The 20,900-nt window shown below is 43.6% G+C and overlaps 2 protein-coding genes across 2 annotated transcripts; both read right to left on the reverse strand.

The window, feature by feature from the left end:
• Positions 1-806: 806 nt before the first annotated feature.
• Positions 807-3,329, reverse strand: LOC139377177 (uncharacterized). The gene is made up of 2 exons (XM_071120180.1): positions 3,311-3,329; positions 807-1,411 (listed from the first exon to the last, which is right to left on the reverse strand). The coding sequence occupies exons 1-2, from the start codon at positions 3,327-3,329 to the stop codon at positions 807-809; spliced, it is 624 nt and encodes a 207-aa protein (XP_070976281.1).
• On the reverse strand, positions 3,064-20,621 carry LOC139376989 (sorting nexin-5-like). The gene is made up of 13 exons (XM_071120035.1): positions 20,472-20,621; positions 17,891-17,995; positions 16,706-16,816; positions 13,854-13,975; positions 13,553-13,676; positions 12,921-13,016; positions 12,115-12,220; positions 11,570-11,645; positions 11,357-11,396; positions 10,321-10,407; positions 8,337-8,496; positions 7,980-8,065; positions 3,064-5,092 (listed from the first exon to the last, which is right to left on the reverse strand). Exons 1-13 carry the CDS (start codon positions 20,505-20,507, stop codon positions 5,042-5,044), a joined length of 1,200 nt encoding a protein of 399 aa, XP_070976136.1. The 5' UTR covers positions 20,508-20,621; the 3' UTR covers positions 3,064-5,041.
• Between the last annotated feature and the right edge of the window lie 279 nt (positions 20,622-20,900).

Genomic DNA, 20,900 nt, shown 5'->3' on the forward strand with positions numbered 1-20,900 from the left:
CACAAGACACCAGATAAGACAGGAGAAATACTCCAGATATAACAGACTGACCGACCCCCCCCCCCCCCCACACAAACTATTGCAGCATAAATACTGGAGGCTGAGACAAGAGGGGTCGAGAGACACTATGGCCCCATCCGACGATAAACCTGGACAGGGCCAACCAATCAGGATATAATCCCACCCACCTTGCCAAAGCACAGCCCCCACACCACAATAACATCTGCTAAACACTTGTATGTGACCAATACAATTAGAATTTTAAAAACATTTTTTTTTAAATAAACACTTTGAAATTTGACATTAGGAGAATGTGTTAATTCTGCAGTGAGACAGAGCTTGTTGGGTCTACTCTCCCACATCCTCTTCAGTACGCAGACTGCGCCACCTGCTGGTGTGAGGGTACCATGGTCCTGGTAACAGTTGACGATCGTTTCAATAGTACTAGTATCATCAGAATGATATCACACAAGGTTAATTAATAAGAGACAGACACATTAAGGATTTTGGAAAGTAGGACTTATAATTATAATTATTGCAAAGGTTTTAAAAAAACATTAAAAAAAAAAAAAAAGTGATGCTCGGTGAGAAAAAAAACGAAGTAATTCACACAGTTGGAATGATTTAGAAATCCATTCAATTATCAACAACACTTTATAAGACAGCCCTCTCTGGGCATGGAAATGATTGTATTTACCACCATAGATAAAATGTACTAAATAAAATCACTTAATTTCCAAAACAATTCAAAGAATTCAATCCTTTTTGTTTCAATATGAACCCTTTTCTTTTACAGGTTAATATGTTTAGGCCTGGTCCCAGATCTGCGGTCTCCCCACAGCCTGGTCCCAGATCTGCGGCCTCCCCACAGCCTGGTCCCAGATCTGCGGTCTCCCCACAGCCTGGTCCCAGCTCTGCGGTCTCCCCACAGCCTGGTCCCAGCTCTGCGGTCTCCCCACAGCCTGGTCCCAGATCTGCGGTCTCCCCACAGCCTGGTCCCAGATCTGCGGTCTCCCCACAGCCTGGTCCCAGATCTGCGGTCTCCCCACAGCCTGGTCCCAGATCTGCGGTCTCCCCACAGCCTGGTCCCAGATCTGCTGTCTCCCCACAGCCTGGTCCCAGATCTGCGGTCTCCCCACAGCCTGGTCCCAGATCTGCGGTCTCCCCACAGCCTGGTCCCAGATCTGCGGTCTCCCCACAGCCTGGTCCCAGATCTGCGGTCTCCCCACAGCCTGGTCCCAGATCTGCTGTCTCCCCACAGCCTGGTCCCAGATCTGCTGTCTCCCCACAGCCTGGTCCCAGATCTGCGGTCTCCCCACAGCCTGGTCCCAGATCTGCGGTCTCCCCACAGCCTGGTCCCAGATCTGCGGTCTCCCCACAGCCTGGTCCCAGATCTGCGGTCTCCCACAGCCTGGTCCCAGATTTGTTTACCAACTCCATTGCCAAGTCGAAGATGGCATGACAAATCCATAAGGGGTAGGCAAGACCTCAGGCTTACAGGCCCGGCACCGCAGGCTTACAGGCCTGGCACCGCAGGCTAGTTTAACATTATAAAAAAGGTTCCGTCAGTAACAAAGCAATAGGAGAAATAAGAACCCTAAAACGCAATTCTTCAAACCAATCCTGCACTAGCAGTACTAAGCAAGATGATTGGATGGGAGGATAGGTTAGTGTTGCTCAGTACATCTTCCTAAGAGCAAGTGCACAGGAAGCCACACTAGTAAACACAGCAGGATATCAATGAAGTGCACAGGAAGCCACACTAGTAAACACAGCAGGATATCTATGAAGTGCACAGGAAGCCACACTGGTAAACACAGCAGGATTTCAATGAAGTGCACAGGAAGCCACACTGGTAAACACAGCAGGATATCAGGAACATTCTACTTATCTAGGTAGTGCACATTCATCCTGTCCACACAATTAAAAGCATTGGATCATTGGTGTAAGCATGGGAGTATCCCCCATTTTTCTTACACTAGTCAGTCCCTTTAAAAATCCATGAAGGGAAGTGTACAAGTGCACACTTAGGGAAGCATGCAAAAGAATTGGGACATAGACAACAGCTACAAGCTGACGCTGAAGTACACACACACACCTCCGAATAAGTGCTGGGACCAGAGTTACTCTCCAATAGCCAATATGGCCATGTAAGTCTATTGCTTCAAATGTTAACTAGAACCAACTGCATACAGTCCTCTACTACAGGTGGACTTCACTAACAGTGTCACAGGTCTCAGCCTAGTCCACTGAATATTGAGTCACTTAGCACAGAAACCATAGCTGCCCGGCACTCACTAGTCACTCTTTAGTCTAGACCGGGCCGATGGATCACTTCAGGATCACGTAGCACTGGTATCATGGCAGTAAACGTTGACAACTACCAGTGCCGACACTGACAAGGTCTGTAGTAAAAAAATAAAAATCAACTGGTCCATATTATGTGGAAGTAAACTTGTCAAAAATATATGTAAGTCTCAAAACAAAAAAACAATTTACTTGGCTCCAGTTATTACCGGCAGTAATGTAGACGAATACGCGGAAAGAGCCCTGTTGCCATTCCTGAGGTACAGCCAAAGCATTTCTGTGTGGTACCACCACTGTTGGACAAACTACCACACACATGTCTTAATCATGAAAAAGAAGCATGTCTCTTCACTTGGCAGTTTTGAGCGAGTTCAACCCAGCCTGATCTCAAAGTATGGTAATGGAAAAAGAGTATTAGACCAAGTCCCAATTCTCCACCCTTCTCCCAAAGTGAGCATTTCCAGACTCCACCGTCAAACCATTTAACAAATGGTGGAAACTCCCTTCAGCCAATGCTTACATCAACCGAATGCTTTTAAATCCATGACGGGAATGTGCAAATGCAGACTTTGGCAGAAGGGTGGACAATCGGGACGCATTCACAATAACCTTTATTTAGGCACTAAATTAGTCATTTTTCCCTCCCCTTTTCCATCTACTTTATATCCTCTTCATATACTCTTTCTAAACAGGTGCTACAATCTGGGTCCTATTCACTAAGGTACCAAAACGGAAGAAAAACAAGGAGGGACCATCTGAACGTGTCCAATAAGAAACGATTGTTTAAGTTTTCCATTGTAAAACATTTTTTTTTGCTACAGCGTGGCCTAAAAGGATCCTGTAAACTGTTCCATTACAAACCAGAGAGGCAGCAGCTGAGCTCAGCAGTCACTCTTCCGACTGGTATTAGAGAATGCAACGCCACTTTAAACCAATGAGAAAACCTAACTATTCCATTATAGCTAGCTAATGCGCGCACCATTAAAAAAAAACACCAGATTACTGTGACTCCACTCTGCCATAGTTTCACTGTTATGCTAGGACCAAATTCAACCTCCATTCTGTCTTTCTGTACAAGTGAGGGGCGTAACGGGGTTAGTAGGCACGCGCCTTGAAAAGCAACCAAAACAATTATAAACACGATCATAATCCGGGAAAAAAGTCCATCATTGTTACAAAATAGAAAATCCAACACAAGAACAAGCGTAATCCATCCACAATACAAATAATTCAGATAACCCACGATTGAAAAACAGATGGGAGGAGAAAGGTCAGAAGATGGTGCAGGATGCTGGATTCTCCCTGTTCTGGAATGCTAGAGGGGGTAGAAGGAGACGCGGAGGGGGTAGAAGGAGACGCGGAGGGGGTAGAAGGAGACGCGGAGGGGGTAGAAGGAGACGCGGAGGGGGTAGAAGGGGACGCGGAGGGGGTAGAAGGGGACGCGGAGGGGGTAGAAGGGGACGCGGAGGGGGTAGAAGGAGACGCGGAGGGGGTAGAAGGAGACGCGGAGGGGGTAGAAGGAGACGCGGAGGGGGTAGAAGGGGACGCGGAGGGGGTAGAAGGGGACGCGGAGGGGGTAGAAGGGGACGCGGAGGGGGTAGAAGGGGACGCGGAGGGGGTAGAAGGAGACGCGGAGGGGGTAGGAGGGGGTAGAAGGAGACGCAGAGGGGTAGAAGGAGACGCGGAGGGGGTAGAAGGAGATGCGGAGGGGGTAGAAGGAGATGCGGAGGGGGTAGAAGGAGACGCGGAGGGGGTAGAAGGAGACGCGGAGGGGGTAGAAGGAGACGCGGAGGGGGTAGAAGGAGACGCGGAGGGGGTAGAAGGAGACACGGAGGGGGTAGAAGAAGACACGGAGGGGGTAGGAGAAGACACGGAGGGGGTAGAAGGAGACGCGGAGGGGGTAGAAGGAGACACGGAGGGGGTAGGAGAAGACACGGAGGGGGTAGAAGGAGACGCGGAGGGGGTAGAAGGAGACACGGAGGGGGTAGGAGAAGACACGGAGGGGGTAGAAGGCGACACGGAGGGGGTAGAAGGAGACACGGAGGGGGTAGAAGGAGACACGGAGGGGCAGGTGGACAGAGACTAAACATCCAGGCAGAAAACAGTCAAACAGACACATGCAGGTTTCTGAAGTGGCATTTTTGGGATGGAGGAAGGGAGTATCCAGGATCGGGTTCAAGGCACGAAACTCCCCGCAAATGAGTGAAACGGGGAGGAACTCTCTTGTCCAATAAGAAATGCTTATTTTTGTTTTCCCGTTGCAAAGGGAAGTTTGTCAAATGTGTGACCTAATGAACACGACCCAAGTTCCCCTGGAGGAAGAGGGCAGAGGGCATCCAGGTTCCCCCAGGAGTAGAGGGGTGTCAAACTCATTCCACCGAGGGCCCAGTGTCTGCGGGTTTTTGTTTTTTCCTTTCAGTTAAGACCTAGACATCCAGGTGAGGAGAGTTCTTTACTAATTAGTGACCTTAATTCATCAATCAAGTACAAGGGTGGAGCGAAAATCCATTGTGGAATGAGTGTGACACATGTGGGGTGGAGAGAAGGGGTATCGAGGTTCCCTTCTCAAAGCCTGCTGGTCAGTATCCTGGTCCCAGATCCAGTTTGTGATTTTTCCTACTCCAGTCACGGTTTTGCACGACGATTCCATAAGGAGTCGGCAAGAGAGCAGAAACCGACTGGCGCCAAGCCCAGCTGGTCAGTGGTCTGGGAGGGTTGGTAAGAGACCAGTGGCTCAGCTGCTCTTGAAAAGCTCAATGCAGTCCTGCAGCAGGGACATGTTGTTCTGTTGTAAGAGAGAGAGAGAGAGAGAACAGAGACATCAGTATCATATCCATAACAACAGGCATTTCACAAGGATTACGGCACAATATATACATACCACGACCACATAACGTCAACCACGACTAGGCTTGGGCGGACTGTCATACTGACTTTGTGCTATACCCGGGGTATTCGGTAATACCGGCACTGAACCGCTGTTTTCAAACCCCACTGAGACTGTGTAAAACGAAGGTTATCAATGCTAACAAGTACATGTAAAATCCCATAAATAATGTTTTTTTAATTATTTTTTTTATTTTTAAATCCCATTCAGACAAAATGCTAACGAGCGCATTGTAAACATTTAATAGTCTCTGACCTAAACAAGTTAAAAAAAAAAAATAAAAAAAAAATGCTCCTCACAGTTCGCTGCACGCACTTAACAAATATTACACAGCTCTTGATCCAGGAGGGGATTCTCTGGTGTTAGCAAGCAAAGCTCGATTTTGCAAGAAGCTAACTAGCTACTAAATTAGCAAGCCAAACTGCAGAACAGTTATCACATGTTACAACAGTTAACTTAAATAGTTGGCAGATATCTAACTGGCAAACATTTAGTTGCGAATTCCCTACTGTAACTAGATCACCTGGAGCATGATTCACAACAAGGCTCAGGTATCTTGTCATTGTGCGCTCGTCAGCAAATACCACGTGATTGGGAACTACCAGGAAGCTTCATAAATCAAACAATATTGTGTGACAGGTGAAAATGAAGAAGATCTTTATCTCCTAACCTATTGCACAAGTTTACTGCAGGTACTGCATTTACTTTAAAAGTAGCTATAAAATATTCAAACGTATTAAAAAATAAACTTCTAAATAAATAGTTTCAACAGTATTGGAAAAACCATCCCATGTCTCTTCCCAAATACCCAGAATATGGTATATACACGGTATACCGCACAAGCCTAAATCACTGCCACATAACATGAACCTCTAGCAAGGCAGTTGACCCCCAACAACAACTGCTCCTTGGACGGCGATGACGTGTACATGGATTCAGGCAGTCCCCCGACACCTCTATGATTCAGAGGGGTTGGGTTAAATGAGGAAGACATTTCGGGTTGAATACATTCAGTTGTGCAACTCACTAGGTATCCCGTTACCAATAAAAATGTAGTGTTGTGCTTGGGCCTGGTCTAGCGGGTAACGCCACCTGCAGCGTGCACATACAAATAGCTGAAGTCGGAAGTTTACATAGCCAAATACATTTAAACTCAGTCTCACCATTTCTGACATTTAATCCTAGAAAAAAAAATCCCTGTCTTAGGTCAGTTAGGATCACCACTTTATTTTAAGAATGCGAAATGTTAGAATAATAGTAGAGAGAATGATTTCAGCTTTTATTTCTTTCATCACAATCCCAGTGAGTCAGAAGATTACATCCATCAATTAGTATTTGGTAGCATTGCCTTTAAAATTGTTTAACTTGGGTCAAACATTTCTGGTAGCCTTCCACAAGTAACCGAGTCAGGTTTGTAGGCCTCCTTGCTCACACACGCATTTTCAGTTCTGCCCACAGATTTTCTATAGGATTGAGGTCAGGGCTTTGTGATGGCCACTCCAATACCTTGACTTTGTTGTCCTTAAGCCATTTTGACACAACTTTTGAAGTATGCTTGGGGTCATTGTCCATTTGGAAGACCCATTTGCGACCAAGCCTTAACTTCCTGACTGATGTCTTGAGATGTTGCTTCAATATATCCACATCATTTTCCCTCCTCGTGATGCCATCTATTTTGTGAAGTGCACCAGTCCCTCCTGCAGCAAAGCACCCCCACAACATGATGCTGCCACCCCCGTGCTTCACGGTTGGTATGGTGTTCTTTGGCTTGCAAGCTTCCCCTTTTTCCTCCAAACATAACGATGGTCATTATGGCCAAACAGTTCTATTTTTGTTTCATCAGACCAGAGGACATTTCTCCAAAAAGTACGATCTTTGTCCCCATGTGCAGTTTCAAACCGTAGTCTGGCTTTTTTTTATGGCAGATACGGAACAGTGGCTTCTTCCTTGCAGAGCGGCCTTTCAGGTTATGTCGATATAGGAATCGTTTTACTGTGGATATAGATACTCTTGTACCCGTTTCCTCCAGCATCTTCACAAGGCCCTTTGCTGTTGTTCTGAGATTGATTTGCACTTTTCGCACCAAAGTGCGTTCATCTCTAGGAGACAGAACGCATCTCCTTCCTGAGTAGTGTGACGGCTGCGTGGTCCCATGGTGTTTATACTTGCGTAATATTGTTGGTACAGATGAATGTGGTACCTTCAGGCGTAGGGAAATTGCTCCAAAGGATGAACCAGACTTGTGGAGATCTACAAAAAATGTTTTTCTGAGGTCTTGGCTGATTTCTTTTGATTTTCCCAAGATGTCAAGCAAAGAGGCACTGAGTTTGAAGGTAGGCCTTGAAATACATCCACAGGTACACCTCCAATTGACTCAAAGGATGTCAATTAGCCTATCAGAAGCTTCTAAAGTCATGACATTATTTTCTGGAATGTTCCAAGCTGTTTAAAGGCACCGTCAACTTAGTATATGTAAACGTCTGACCCACTGTGATACAGTGAATTATAAGTGAAATAATCTGTCTGTAAACAATTGTTCGAAAAATGACTTGTGTCATGCACAAAGTAGATGTCCTAAAATGACTTGCCAAAACTATTGTTTGTTAGCAAGAAATTTGTGGAGTGGTTGAAAAATTAGTTTTAATGACTTCAACCTAAGTGTATGTAAACTTCCGACTTCAACTGTATGTACACACACACGACAATGTGGGATTGAATCGCTCTCTCCCCAATACATATAAAATACAGGAAGAAAAAAGGACAATGAGTCTCCAGTCTGACCCACCTTAGCATGCTTAATCTCCAGCTCAGCCATCTCTATTAGATTCTTCCGGAAAGCCACCACTCTCCTGCCCTTAAAACTGGTCAGCTCTGTCGAAGACAACACCATGCTGTTAACTCACTGTACTGTATTACGTTACAACATGTTTGCCCCAAACATACAGCCACACTGTGTAAAAAGGCATCTGAATATATTAGGTTCAGTTTGCGCCTAGCAGAACACCACTAGGTAAAAAGCGAAATGTCTGTGCTCACATACTCCCTAAAGGACCTTTGATTTTTTTAAAAACTAGATGAAATAAAAAAGAACAGTTTCCACTGGGAAGCATAGGACCGGCTTCACACACACACACACACACACCTCTTTTTCCCGACTCAGAAAGCTTGTTAAACCTCTGGAGACACTGTTGTTGTTGCTCCTCCGCTGCAGCAACATCTTTACTCTTCAGCCGGGCCTTACCCAGAGCCTTGTTACTGTTCTCATAGTCTGCCAGGGTCCTGGCCCGTCTGTACAACAGGTCCTGACACACACACACACACACGTTAATAGGGTAGGGTGGTATCCAGATGTTCATACCGTTTCTGTGCCATACCGGGGTTGATGGTATTACCGAATGTGCACACAACAGGGATTTATTTCAGTACAAAAGGTTTTTTATTATTATTATTATTATTTTTGGGACGTAAAAAAAAGAAAAACATTACGCAACAGAGATGTTGATCCCGGAGGGGGTTGAATGTCTCTGCTGTGACCAAGAAGATTGATCTTGACATCTAGCCACTTCGCTAGCAAGTTGACAAACCAAATACACAGCTGGAGTCCTGAGCTGGATCTCATTTATTTGACACATCTTAGGATTTCTATACTTAACTTATAAGCAGAAACATCGCTGATCTAGTGGTTTTCTATATGTGGTGACAATAAGCTTGTTATTTTCTTGTCCGTGAAATAAGTAATGTAAGTAACACGTACGCCTATCGTGTTTCCGGGTAATGTAAGTAACACGCATGCCTATCGTGTTTCCGGGTAATGTAAGTAACACGCACGCCTATCGTGTTTCCGGGTAATGTAAGTAACACGCACGCCTATCGTGTTTCCGGGTAATGTAAGTAACATGCACGCCTATCGTGTTTCCAGGTAATGTAAGTAACACGCACGCCTATCGTGTTTCCAGGTAATGTAAGTAACGCGCACGCCTATCGTGTTTCCAGGTAATGTAAGTAACACGCACGCCTATCGTGTTTCCAGGTAATGTAAGTAACACGCACGCCTATCGTGTTTCCGGGTAATGTAAGTAACACGCACGCCTATCGTGTTTCCAGGTAATGTAAGTAACACGCACGCCTATCGTGTTTCCAGGTAATGTAAGTAAAACGCACGCCTATCGTGTTTCCAGGTAATGTAAGTAACACGCACGCCTATCGTGTTTCCAGGTAATGTAAGTAACACACACGCCTATCGTGTTTCCAGGTAATGTAAGTAACACACACGCCTATCGTGTTTCCGGGTAATGTAAGTAACACACACGCCTATCGTGTTTCCAGGTAATGTAAGTAACACACACGCCTATCGTGTTTCCAGGTAATGTAAGTAACACGCGCGCCTATCGTGTTTCCAGGTAATGTAAGTAACACACACGCCTATCGTGTTTCCAGGTAATGTAAGTAACACGCACGCCTATCGTGTTTCCAGGTAATGTAAGTAACACACACGCCTATCGTGTTTCCAGGTAATGTAAGTAACACACACGCCTATCGTGTTTCCAGGTAATGTAAGTAACACACACGCCTATCGTGTTTCCAGGTAATGTAAGTAACACACACGCCTATCGTGTTTCCAGGTAATGTAAGTAACACACACGCCTATCGTGTTTCCAGGTAATGTAAGTAACACACACGCCTATCGTGTTTCCAGGTAATGTAAGTAACACGCACGCCTATCGTGTTTCCGGGTAATGTAAGTAACACGCACGCCTATCGTGTTTCCAGGTAATGTAAGTAACACGCACGCCTATCGTGTTTCCGGATAATGTAAGTAACGTGCACGCCTATCGTGTTTATAGGTAATGTAAGTAACACACACGCCTATCGTGTTTCCGGGTAATGTAAGTAACGCGTACGCCTATCGTGTTTCCAGGTAATGTAAGTAACACACGCGCCTATCGTGTTTCCAGGTGCATTTAGAATAAAACTATTCCAATAGAATGAAATAAACTCCAGCACTCTGGTGGTCTTGGATGTTCCACCAACAGTTCGATGGATCTCATACCAACAATTCAACGGTCAATAGAAGCTCATCAGGGTTTTGGAGAGAGAAACAGACTGGCAGACTAGAGGTGGCTCACCTTGGCTGCCTGGATGTCCCTCATGTAGTAGCGTAGCAGCTCTGTGAGCTTCAGCTCCTGGTCCGACGCCACTCTACCCTCCACTTTCTACAGGCAGGACCAGACGGACAGACAGAACACAGATTTATACATCTCTCCATCTGGTCACGCCAGAAGAAAGTGGAGGGTAGAGTGATGTCATAGAATACAGATCTTTATTGATTTATGACATCACAGGCCCAGCTCTGGAACCAACAGAACCCTGAACAGCTTCTAACCCCATTGTCATAAGACTGCCAGTTAGTTAAATAGTTAACCAATAGCTACCCGGACTATCTGCACTGACCCTCTGTTTGCACTAACTTTTTTTTTAAAACATCACATACACTGCTGCTACTGTCTATTATCTATCCTGCGTGTCTAGTCACTTTACACCTGGCTATATGTACATATAACATCAACGACCTCGTACCCCTGCAAATGGACTCTGTACTGGTACCCTGTGTATATTGCCAAGTTATCATTACTCATTGTGTATTTATTCCTCATATTGTTATCTTTCCATTATTTCTCTCTGCATTGTTGTGAAGGGCCTGTAATTAAGCATTGCCCTGTTAGTCTACACCTGTTGTTAAGAAGCCAGTGACAGGTACAGTTTGACTTGAGATGGGACACTACCATCATGGTCAGACACATACAAAAATAACACCTTAGCCTTTCGTGAACTAACACTCACACTTGACTTTTCATTACTAGCTGATTGGCTACTTTGAGGAAAAATGTACTTCCCCATGACTGAGAAATGTGGTTGTCTCACCTAGATATCTGAAGATGAATACACTAACTTGAAGTCGCTCTGGATAAGAGCATCTGCTAGATGACTAATCACTTTACAAAATATATATATATATATATATATATATATAAAAAGTGAAATATACACAGCTCAAAAGCAAACACAAGTGTTTAAATGTATTGCTGACTTCACAAAATGAATGTTGATGAAAATGGACAATAGTTGAGGAGGAGTGCAGAAGATCAGCACTGTGGTTCTTACCCGGAGCTTCTCAAACAGGTCAGATAACTTCTCAAAGTGCCTGAAGGGAACACACAAACCTATAAATAGTTGAGCTAACTTTCTTTTTCCATTTGTTTTCTCCTTCTGATACTGGGGTAGAGATAAGAAAAAAAAACATTACATTTTGTAACCTGTTGTTGGCTTGAGGTAACAACGTCCCCATGCCGTAATATATTTATATTGTTTACTCACTTTTTAAGTGCTGTGTTATCATCAACAGAGAGACTGCTCAAAGTAGAAGAGATGTGGATGTAATCATCAGCAACATCTGACACAAAGAGAGAAAACAAGATAATCAACACCCAGTATGGATAACATAGTGGAAAAAGTTGCACCACATATCCCGCTGGTCATCTATGAATGTTAGAACTTCTTAAAACTATCATGAACTTCTTAAATCTCTACACGGTACAGCCAGAAGAAGACTGGCCACCCCTCAGAACATGGTTCCTCTCTACACGGTACAGCGAGAAAAGGACAGGGCACCCCTCTGAGCCTGGTTCCTCTCTACCCGGTACAGCCAGAAGACAGGCCACCCCTCAGCCTTGTTCTTTGGGGTTTTAGGCTGTGTATCTTTAAAGCACTTTGTGACAACTGCTGATGTAATAAAATAGCTTTATAAAAATAAATGGGGGGGGGGGGGGGGGGTTGTTCTTATCAATAACAAGAAAGCAAAGAGATAATTCCTATTCTTATTTCACAACAGATGTTTGTTGGTGTTGTAATTATAGTCCTACTTTTGTGGGAGCGGGTCATCTTCTCCGCCCTGGCAGTGGAGTCTTTGATCTTGGACGAATAATCAAGCAGGAAGGTCTTCTCCTGCTCAAAGAAATCATCTACTTCCTGCAAGAAAAATGATTTAAAAAGCAAGGGTTGGAACTGGTTCAGGGAACAGACAAACGGAACCCCGGAAAGAGAGTGATCAATACTGTTCTAGAACAGAACCGTTATTTTAAAAGCATGTAGCCCCACATAAGAAATGGTAACAAAAAGCCTATGCAAAGCCCTCACTGTCACTGAGAAATGTATTCCAGCATCTGCCTGCAAGCTGAAAATCCTGTTTAGACTTCCTTTGTTTTGGTTGGAACCGGTTCACAACTTTATTTTGCTCGGGAAAAAAAGTGGTTCTGTTCAGAACAAAAAAGTTCCAATCAGCATCAACCTTCTGCCTAAGATACAGCCACACATACAATGTCATATCTTCATTGTGGACATGAAGGGCCCTGCTCGGCTGAACCGTGACGTTCTGTCTCTCGTTCTTTGAGGCTGCTGCTGAAATGCATTGTATGGTTTCACTCTATCTAGTTTTTAAATGCATAGCCGACCTCACAAAATGGATTTCCACGTAAATCCACAGTAAAAACATTGGGCTTGTTTGACATTGAAGCCAATAGCGCAGGCGACTGCTACAAATCACCTTACGTTAAAAAATAACTACTCATTACTACCTGTAGATCGGTCAGTCAGCATTTACCCACAATGCATCATGGATTTGATGCGCTCGAAACAGAGCTATTGTATGATATGAGGAGGCCACACCCACCTTTATCCCTGAGATGATGACCTCATCAGCACTCTTCACCATGTTCTTAAAGAAACTCCCAAACGTCTCCTTAGCATTTTTCCTCCGTACGCTCAGCTAGACGGACCAATCACAGGAAGGGAAAGGACTTACTCGGGAGACATGACTCAGCTAATGACACCACAGTACAAGTTCGCAACGTAACATTGATTACGTGAACTGCAACAGTTCCTCCTGTGGAGCCCGTTTTGTTCCAAATAGGAATGAAGAGGATTCAGCAATAAGTATCACACAAACAAAACCGTCCCCACCTCTCCCCCCTACAGTACCGTCCCCACCTCTCCCCCCTACAGTACCGCCCCCCCCCCCTCCCCCCTACAGTACCGTCCCCCCCCTCTCCCCCCTACAGTACCGTCCCCCCCCTCTCCCCCCTACAGTACCGTCCCCCATCTCTCCCTCCATCAGTACTGACCAGAGAGTAGTGTTCAGTAGGCACAACATGGAAGAAAATGACTCAAAAACAGAGGTACTATCTGAACTGTCAAATAACAGAACATTCCTTTTCCATTGCAAAATGTTTTTGCTACGGTATGCTCTAATGAACGAGTACACAGTCTGTTTTCTCAGTTTCCTTCTCCAAGTGTCAAACTCACATCCTGGTCATACTCCAGGAATATCTGGAAGTTTCTGTCCTTGCTCAGGATGGGGTGAGAAGATAGACGCTGCAGAAATACTTCGTGGACTTGAACAGTCTTCTTGAAAACAGCCAGGTACTCACTGGAAGAGAGACGGTAGACAGACAATTACTAACTGACAGAGCTCACAGACTGATCACCAAAATCTTTCCCACAGGAATCATTAAGCACAAGCTTCAAGAGAAACAAATAAATATATATATATTTTTTTAAACGTGCCAATTAAGCTTTGGACACAATGACAAGGGTGGAAACTCACGCCTCTAACTCCTGCTTCATCTTGGTGTATTCCTCCTTGGTCATGGTGGCTTCTCCCTCGCCCAGTTTATGCATCTTCTCCCTGGGGCTCTCAAAGTCTGGCTTCGGGGGCGCTGGAGGGATCTGGACAGATAGGGAGGAGAGGCGAGTGGATGTAGTTTCTGGTAAGATTTCTTACACCAGCTACCAGCAACCTCCTACCACCCACAGACATAATCCCTATATGCAGAGCTGTAATAAAAAAACTTGGTTGATAGAGTCGATGCTATTAAAATCACGTGAGCAGACACTACAGAGTCCTCTGCACTTTCCCCTTCATCAAATAACATTTACATCAGTGGAGGTTGCTGAGGGGAGGACGGCTCATTATTATTATTAGGAACGGAGTGAATGGAATCAAACACATGGAAACTGTTTGGTGTATTTGATACCGTTCCACTTCAGCCATTAACACGAGCCCCTCCTCCCCAATTAAGATGCCACCAACCTCCTATGATTTACATGTAATGACAGACGGTGAACTTGTGACATGACCGTCAACTATAAATAAGTGGTGTGTGATTCGTAGACCAGCGATTCGTAGACCAGCGATTCTGGTGGGTCACGACCTGCTTTGAACAGGTCACGAGTGCCCGAGCAAAAAATATTATTTTTTTATGGAAAATGAAAATAAATAAATACAAACCAATTATGTTATTTTTTATTAAAAAAAGATTTTTTTCATTCAAAATTATATAACGCGAAAAAAAGAAATGTCCTCTCACGATCAACTGTGTTTATTTTCAGCAAACTTAACATGTGTACCTGTCCCGCAGGTGTGATGATCAGATGTACCAATACTGTGCAGGTGTTCCAAAGGGTTCTGAAAATCCATAATTTCTTGTTCTCCTCCCCCCTCACCGATTTGTTTTGTGGTTCTTCATAAATTACATAACATTACATTCATAAGTTACACGTGGTCTGCCACTGTGAGGACGATCATCTGTCCGTCCTGTCTTAGGCGCCTCACAGTACGGACATTGCAAATTATTGCCCTGGCCACATCTGCAGTCCTCATGCCTCCTTGCAGCATGCCTAAGGCAGGTTCACACAGATGAGCAGAGAGCCTGGGCATATTTGGTTTGGTGTTTTTCATAGTCAGTAGAAAGGCCTCTTTAGTGCCCTAAGTTTTCATAATTGTGACCTTAATTGCCTTCTGTCTGTAAGCTGTTAGTGTCTTAACGACCATTCCACAGGTGCATGTTCATTAATTGTTAATGGTTCATTGAACTGTGAAGTTATTTGGATTTTTACAAATTATCTATGAAAGAAAGGGTCCCGAAAAAGGAACATTTATTTTTCTCTCTCTCACACACACACAGTTAAGCGGATGGGTGTTAGGGAGCGTGTTTAGGCAGGTCATAACTTGACCGTCGCCTCTCCCGAGCCCGTTGGGGAGTTGCAGCAATGAGACAAAATCGAAAAAAGGGGTGTAAAGTACAAAAATAAATAAATACTCTAGTCTGAACTTAAACAGGGTGAAAATTGTGTAGAAATTATAATTAATTAACTTAATATAGAGCTATTAGCAACACCATTTTGGTAGATTTTTGTGGTTTCAAACCAGGAAAGGGGTGGGAATTGTGATCCCTTGTCATAAAGTTGCTAAATTTAATGTCTATATAGCATCAGAAACAGTTTTCCTGATTGTATTTTGGCAAACATTTTTTTGCGATGTGAATACTGGGTCGCGACAGACAGACAACCTGTTTAAATTTGGGTCCCGATGCAAAACCAGTTGAGAACCACTGATATAGACTACTCAAGTCCCTTCCAATGAGACCAGCATAGTCTCAAACCAGTGTGTGTGTTTGGTGGATTTAACAGGACACTCACGATGAGCCCAGCGTAGTCTCAAACCAGTGTGTGTGTTCAGTGGATTTAACAGGGCACTCACGATGAGCCCAGCGTAGTCTCAAACCAGTGTGTGTGTTTGGTGGATTTAACAGGACACTCACGATGAGCCCAGCGTAGTCTCAAACCAGTGTGTGTGTTTGGTGGATTTAACAGGACACTCACGATGAGCCCAGCGTAGTCTCAAACCAGTGTGTGTGTTTGGTGGATTTAACAGGACACTCACGATGAGCCCAGCGTAGTCTCAAACCAGTGTGTGTGTTTGGTGGATTTAACAGGACACTCACGATGAGCCCAGCGAAGTCTCAAACAAGTGTGTGTGTTTGGTGGATTTAACAGGACACTCTCGATGAGCCCAGCGTAGTCTCAAACCAGTGTGTGCATTTGGTGGATTTAACAGGGCACTCACGATGAGCCCAGCGTAGTCTCAAACCAGTGTGTGTGTTCAGTGGATTTAACAGGACACTCACGATGAGCCCAGCGTAGTCTCAAACCAGTGTGTGTGTTTGGTGGATTTAACAGGACACTCTCGATGAGCCCAGCGTAGTCTCAAACCAGTGTGTGTGTTTGGTGGATTTAACAGGACACTCACGATGAGCCCAGCGTAGTCTCAAACCAGTGTGTGTGTTTGGTGGATTTAACAGGGCACTCACGATGAGCCCAGCGTAGTCTCAAACCAGTGTGTGTGTTCGGTGGATTTAACAGGGCACTCACGATGAGCCCAGCGTAGTCTCAAACCAGTGTGTGTGTTCGGTGGATTTAACAGGGCACTCACGATGAGCCCAGCGTAGTCTCAAACCAGTGTGTGTGTTTGGTGGATTTAACAGGACACTCACGATGAGCCCAGCGTAGTCTCAAACCAGTGTGTGTGTGTTTGGTGGATTTAACAGGACACTCACGATGAGCCCAGCGTAGTCTCAAACCAGTGTGTGTGTTTGGTGGATTTAACAGGACACTCACGATGAGCCCAGCGTAGTCTTCAGTTTCAACCAGAGCGTCATGGAGCCAGATAAAGTCCTCATGTTGCCTAGGAACAGAGAAGTCTGGCTTCTGAAAGGAGCTCAGGGTGGTCTGGTGAGACAGACAGACAAGACAATTCAAGTCAATTAAACATTAAATATAAAACAATTAAATTAAATAAATTAATAACAATTAAAAGCATTAACAACAAAACAAAAAATACACAGAGAACAAAAAATATGAAAGCAGCATGTAAAGTGTTGGTCCCATGTTTCATGGGGCTCTCGAGTGGTGCAGTGGTGCTAAGGCACTGCATCTCAGCGCTAGAGGCGTCACTACAGACCCTGGTTCGATTCCAGGCCCTATCACAACCGGTCATGATTGGAGTCCCATAGGGCGGTGCACAATTGGCCCAGCGTCGTCATTGTCAATAAGAATTTGTTCCTAACTGACTTGTCTAGTTAAATAAAATGTTCCATTCACACACACAAAAAAAAAACGTATTTCACTAAAATTTTGCACACAAATTTGTTTACATCCCTGTAAGTGAGCATTTCTCCTTTGCCAAAATAATCCATCCACCTGACACGTGTGGCATATCAAGAAGCTAATTAAACAATACACCGGTCCACCTTATGCTGGGGCCAATAAAAGTACACTATCTTTTTTTGCAGTTTTGTCACACAAAACAATGCCACAAGTGTCTCAAAATTTGATGGACGTCATTTTAGAGAATTTAGCAGTAAGTCCAACCGGCCTCAACAGTAGACCACTTGTATGGCATAGTGTAGGCGAGCTGTTTGCTGATGTCAACGTTGTGAACAGAGTGCCCCATGGTGGGGTTGGGGTTATGGCATGGGGCAGACATAACCTACGGATAACGAACACAATTGCATTTTATCAATGGCAATTTGAACGCACAAAAATACCACGACGAGATCCTGAGGTCCATCGTAAGACCCCCCCCCCCACCTCCCTTTTTAAAAAGATATGTGACCAACAGATGCATATCTGTATTCCCAGTCACGTGAAATCCATAGATTAGGACCTAATGCATTTATTTAAATTCCTCATAGGAACTGTAACGCAGTAAAAATTAATGAAATTGTTGCATGTTGCGTTTATATTTTTTAGTTCAGTATACTTCAGAGGGATAAAGACGGTTAAACAGTGTTTAATACATACCTTGGTGTGGACAGTGAACTTGACTTTGTCTCGTTCGCAGAGTGCATCAGGAATGTCGATGAGTAGAGAGGTGTCGTTGTTTAGGTCCACAGACACAGAGAGGGCCTAAGAGAGGAGAACAGAATCAAGGACAAGGTTTCACAACTACCAGTTGGCAGAATCATTCATCTGTAAAAATATGTTTACATATGCTTGTATGTGAGACAGAAAGTCAACTGAATATCTCTCATCTATACTGTTCCTAGGCCGTCATTGAAAATAAGAATTTGTTCTTAACTGACTTGCCTGGTTAAATAAAGGTAAAATAAAACAATTCAAGATGAGGGAATTCACAGGAAGGGAATGCTGTCTGTTATGCTATGGGAGGCCTGGACAACAAGTGTCCTAGACACTATCTATGAGACATGGGAGTAGATTACAGCAGACCATGTCTCAGGGCCACCTAGTCCAAACTCCATAACACATTCTTGAAAACCTTACTGTTGACTACCCATGCACTATTGAATGTGACCTTAGACAGTACAGGACAGAGTGGAGAGGTGAATACGGGTAGGCCTAACAAACAAAAGCTCTTTTTAGCTTTAGAGTGGATTACCAGTAACTCCCATTACTCTTCACTGAATTCAAAGTCCTGTGATATGTGACTCATACTTGGGATTGAATAACTCCAGCCGTTTTCCCAAAACAAGTCAGTCAGGGGTTCCCAAGAGTCCGCTAGTGTATGTTTCTACTAGCCTGGTCCCAGATCTGTTGGTGCCATCTTACCACTCCCTATGGTTATTGTTGTCAAGGCTAAATATCTCCCATCTGAACGACTGTTTTTTGTTTGAGTGGGTGGAATTTAATTTGAGAAACATTGATCATAAACTTCATCCAGATGTTATGATTCAGAGATACAGGCTAGTACCGTGTGAATGATCCACAGCCTATTCGTAGTTTCACCATACCACTGCCTGAACTCTGATACTGAGCTTTGCAAAGTCAACAGAAATCAAAGGACTGGAAATGTATTTCCTCTTTAAGTCTCACAGGAAATGAAAAATAAGGGATTTTTTTTATTAAACCACAGGCCTTTCCAATTCCAAGGAACTCCATATGTAAGCCATCTGAGTTCTCCCTTCATAGGCCAGGACAATATGCTTTGCACATAACACTGTGATGATTGTGCACCAAAGAATATACAATGCAAAAAGTAACCTGTTAATGCCATGTTGCAAGTCCCCCAAAGGCAATGCTCACTGGTCTGTGCACCATACTGGAAAAATAAACAGCCATCTAGCCACATATAATTCCAAATATAGTGATTGGGAGGAAACTGCAGGAGCATAAATTGAACCAGCAAGCCTGGTCTGACATTATTGAAGAAGCCAATGCACTGCCCTCTGTGCCATAAAAGCCCAGCTTTTTGTAGAGAGCCTACAATATCAAACATTTTATGTCAAAACTAAAGTAGCCTAAATTGGTGACTATACAATAATGCATAATATTGTGAAAATAACATTAAGACCAATACCAAAGAAAATGGAATGCTTTCTATACCATCTCTGCTAATATTACTAACGTTTATGCAGTGGTGGGAAAATGACTCAATTCTCATTCTTGAGTAAAAGTGAAGATACCTTAATAGAAAATGACTCAGGTAAAAGTCACCCAGCAAAATACTACTTGAGAAACTATAACATATTTGGGTTTTAAATATATTTAAGTATCAGAAGTGAATTGAAGTGCTAAAATGTACTTAAGTAACAAAAGTAAAAAATAATTTCAAATTCCTTATAGTAAGTAAACCAGACGGCACAATTTGTTTTTATTGACAGCCAGGGGCATGCTCCAAAACTCAGACATCATTTACAAACGAAACATTTGTGATTAGTGAGTCAACCAGAACAGAGGAAGTAGGGATGACCACATGTTCACTTGAGAAGTGTGTGAATTAGAACATTTTCCCGTCAAAGTGTAATGAGTACTTTTGGGTGTCAGGGAAAGTAAAGTGTGTGGAGTAAGAAGCACATTATTCTCTTTAGGAATGTAGTGAAGTAAACGTTTCCCCAAAATGTGAATAGTAAAGTACAGATACCCCCCCAAATAAGTGGAGAAATATAGACCCTAGCCTGAAGTTAAATAGTACTTTAAAATATTTGTACTTAAAACTTTACACCACTGCGTTTACCACACCATGGGGCGGCAGGTAGCCTAGTGCTTAGAGCGTTGGGCCAGTAACCGAAAGATGAAGGTTCAAAAAATAAAAATGTCGTCGTTCTGCCCCCGAACAAGGCAGGTTCCCCCGGGAGGCCGTCATTGTAAATAAGAGTTTGTTCTTAATAACTGACTTGCCTAGTTAAATAAAGGTTCAATTTAAAAACAAAATGTGTTTCAGTTCATTAGCTAGTCCGCTAAAGTTATCAAAGATTGTACGAATAACGTTAGCTAGCTAAATAACGTACCGTTGTAGAAAGTGAGCCGTCTCATAAACTTCCTAGCTAAATTGTCTTATCTAACTACAGCTAGCCAGCTAGCTAACGTTTCGTTAACCAAATAGCTAACGATAAGACGTTATTCACGTATATCGCTCATAACTTACCTTTTCTTTGTCACTATCATCAATGGTAGATGTCATGATTGTTATATAAAATATATATATACAATAAAAACGTACAGATCGTGTGCTGCAAATCTATATTAGTAAGCTTCTGAAAACACACCCCGCAACAACTGTCCCATAACAGATACTGATTCGCACTGATGTTTTTGATTGGACAACGTTTCTGAACGTCAATCAAAATAGTTCGTTGCTTTTTTTGTTGTTGATTCAACGCACGTGGCATTTAAAACATACCGATTCAACAATTAAACATCATAAATGATTACATATTTTAAAAAGGAACTGTATATGGCCACGGAATATGTGCACTTTTCAAACAAGCTTTTTTTTGGGGGGGGGGGGGCTGTTTCCAGCTACAATATCAACGTTCACTTTGGTTCCATGTCAGGAAAACACGGACCAGTTTCA

This window comes from Oncorhynchus clarkii, chromosome 20, assembly GCF_045791955.1.
Source record: "Oncorhynchus clarkii lewisi isolate Uvic-CL-2024 chromosome 20, UVic_Ocla_1.0, whole genome shotgun sequence".
Lineage (NCBI taxonomy): Eukaryota > Metazoa > Chordata > Actinopteri > Salmoniformes > Salmonidae > Oncorhynchus > Oncorhynchus clarkii.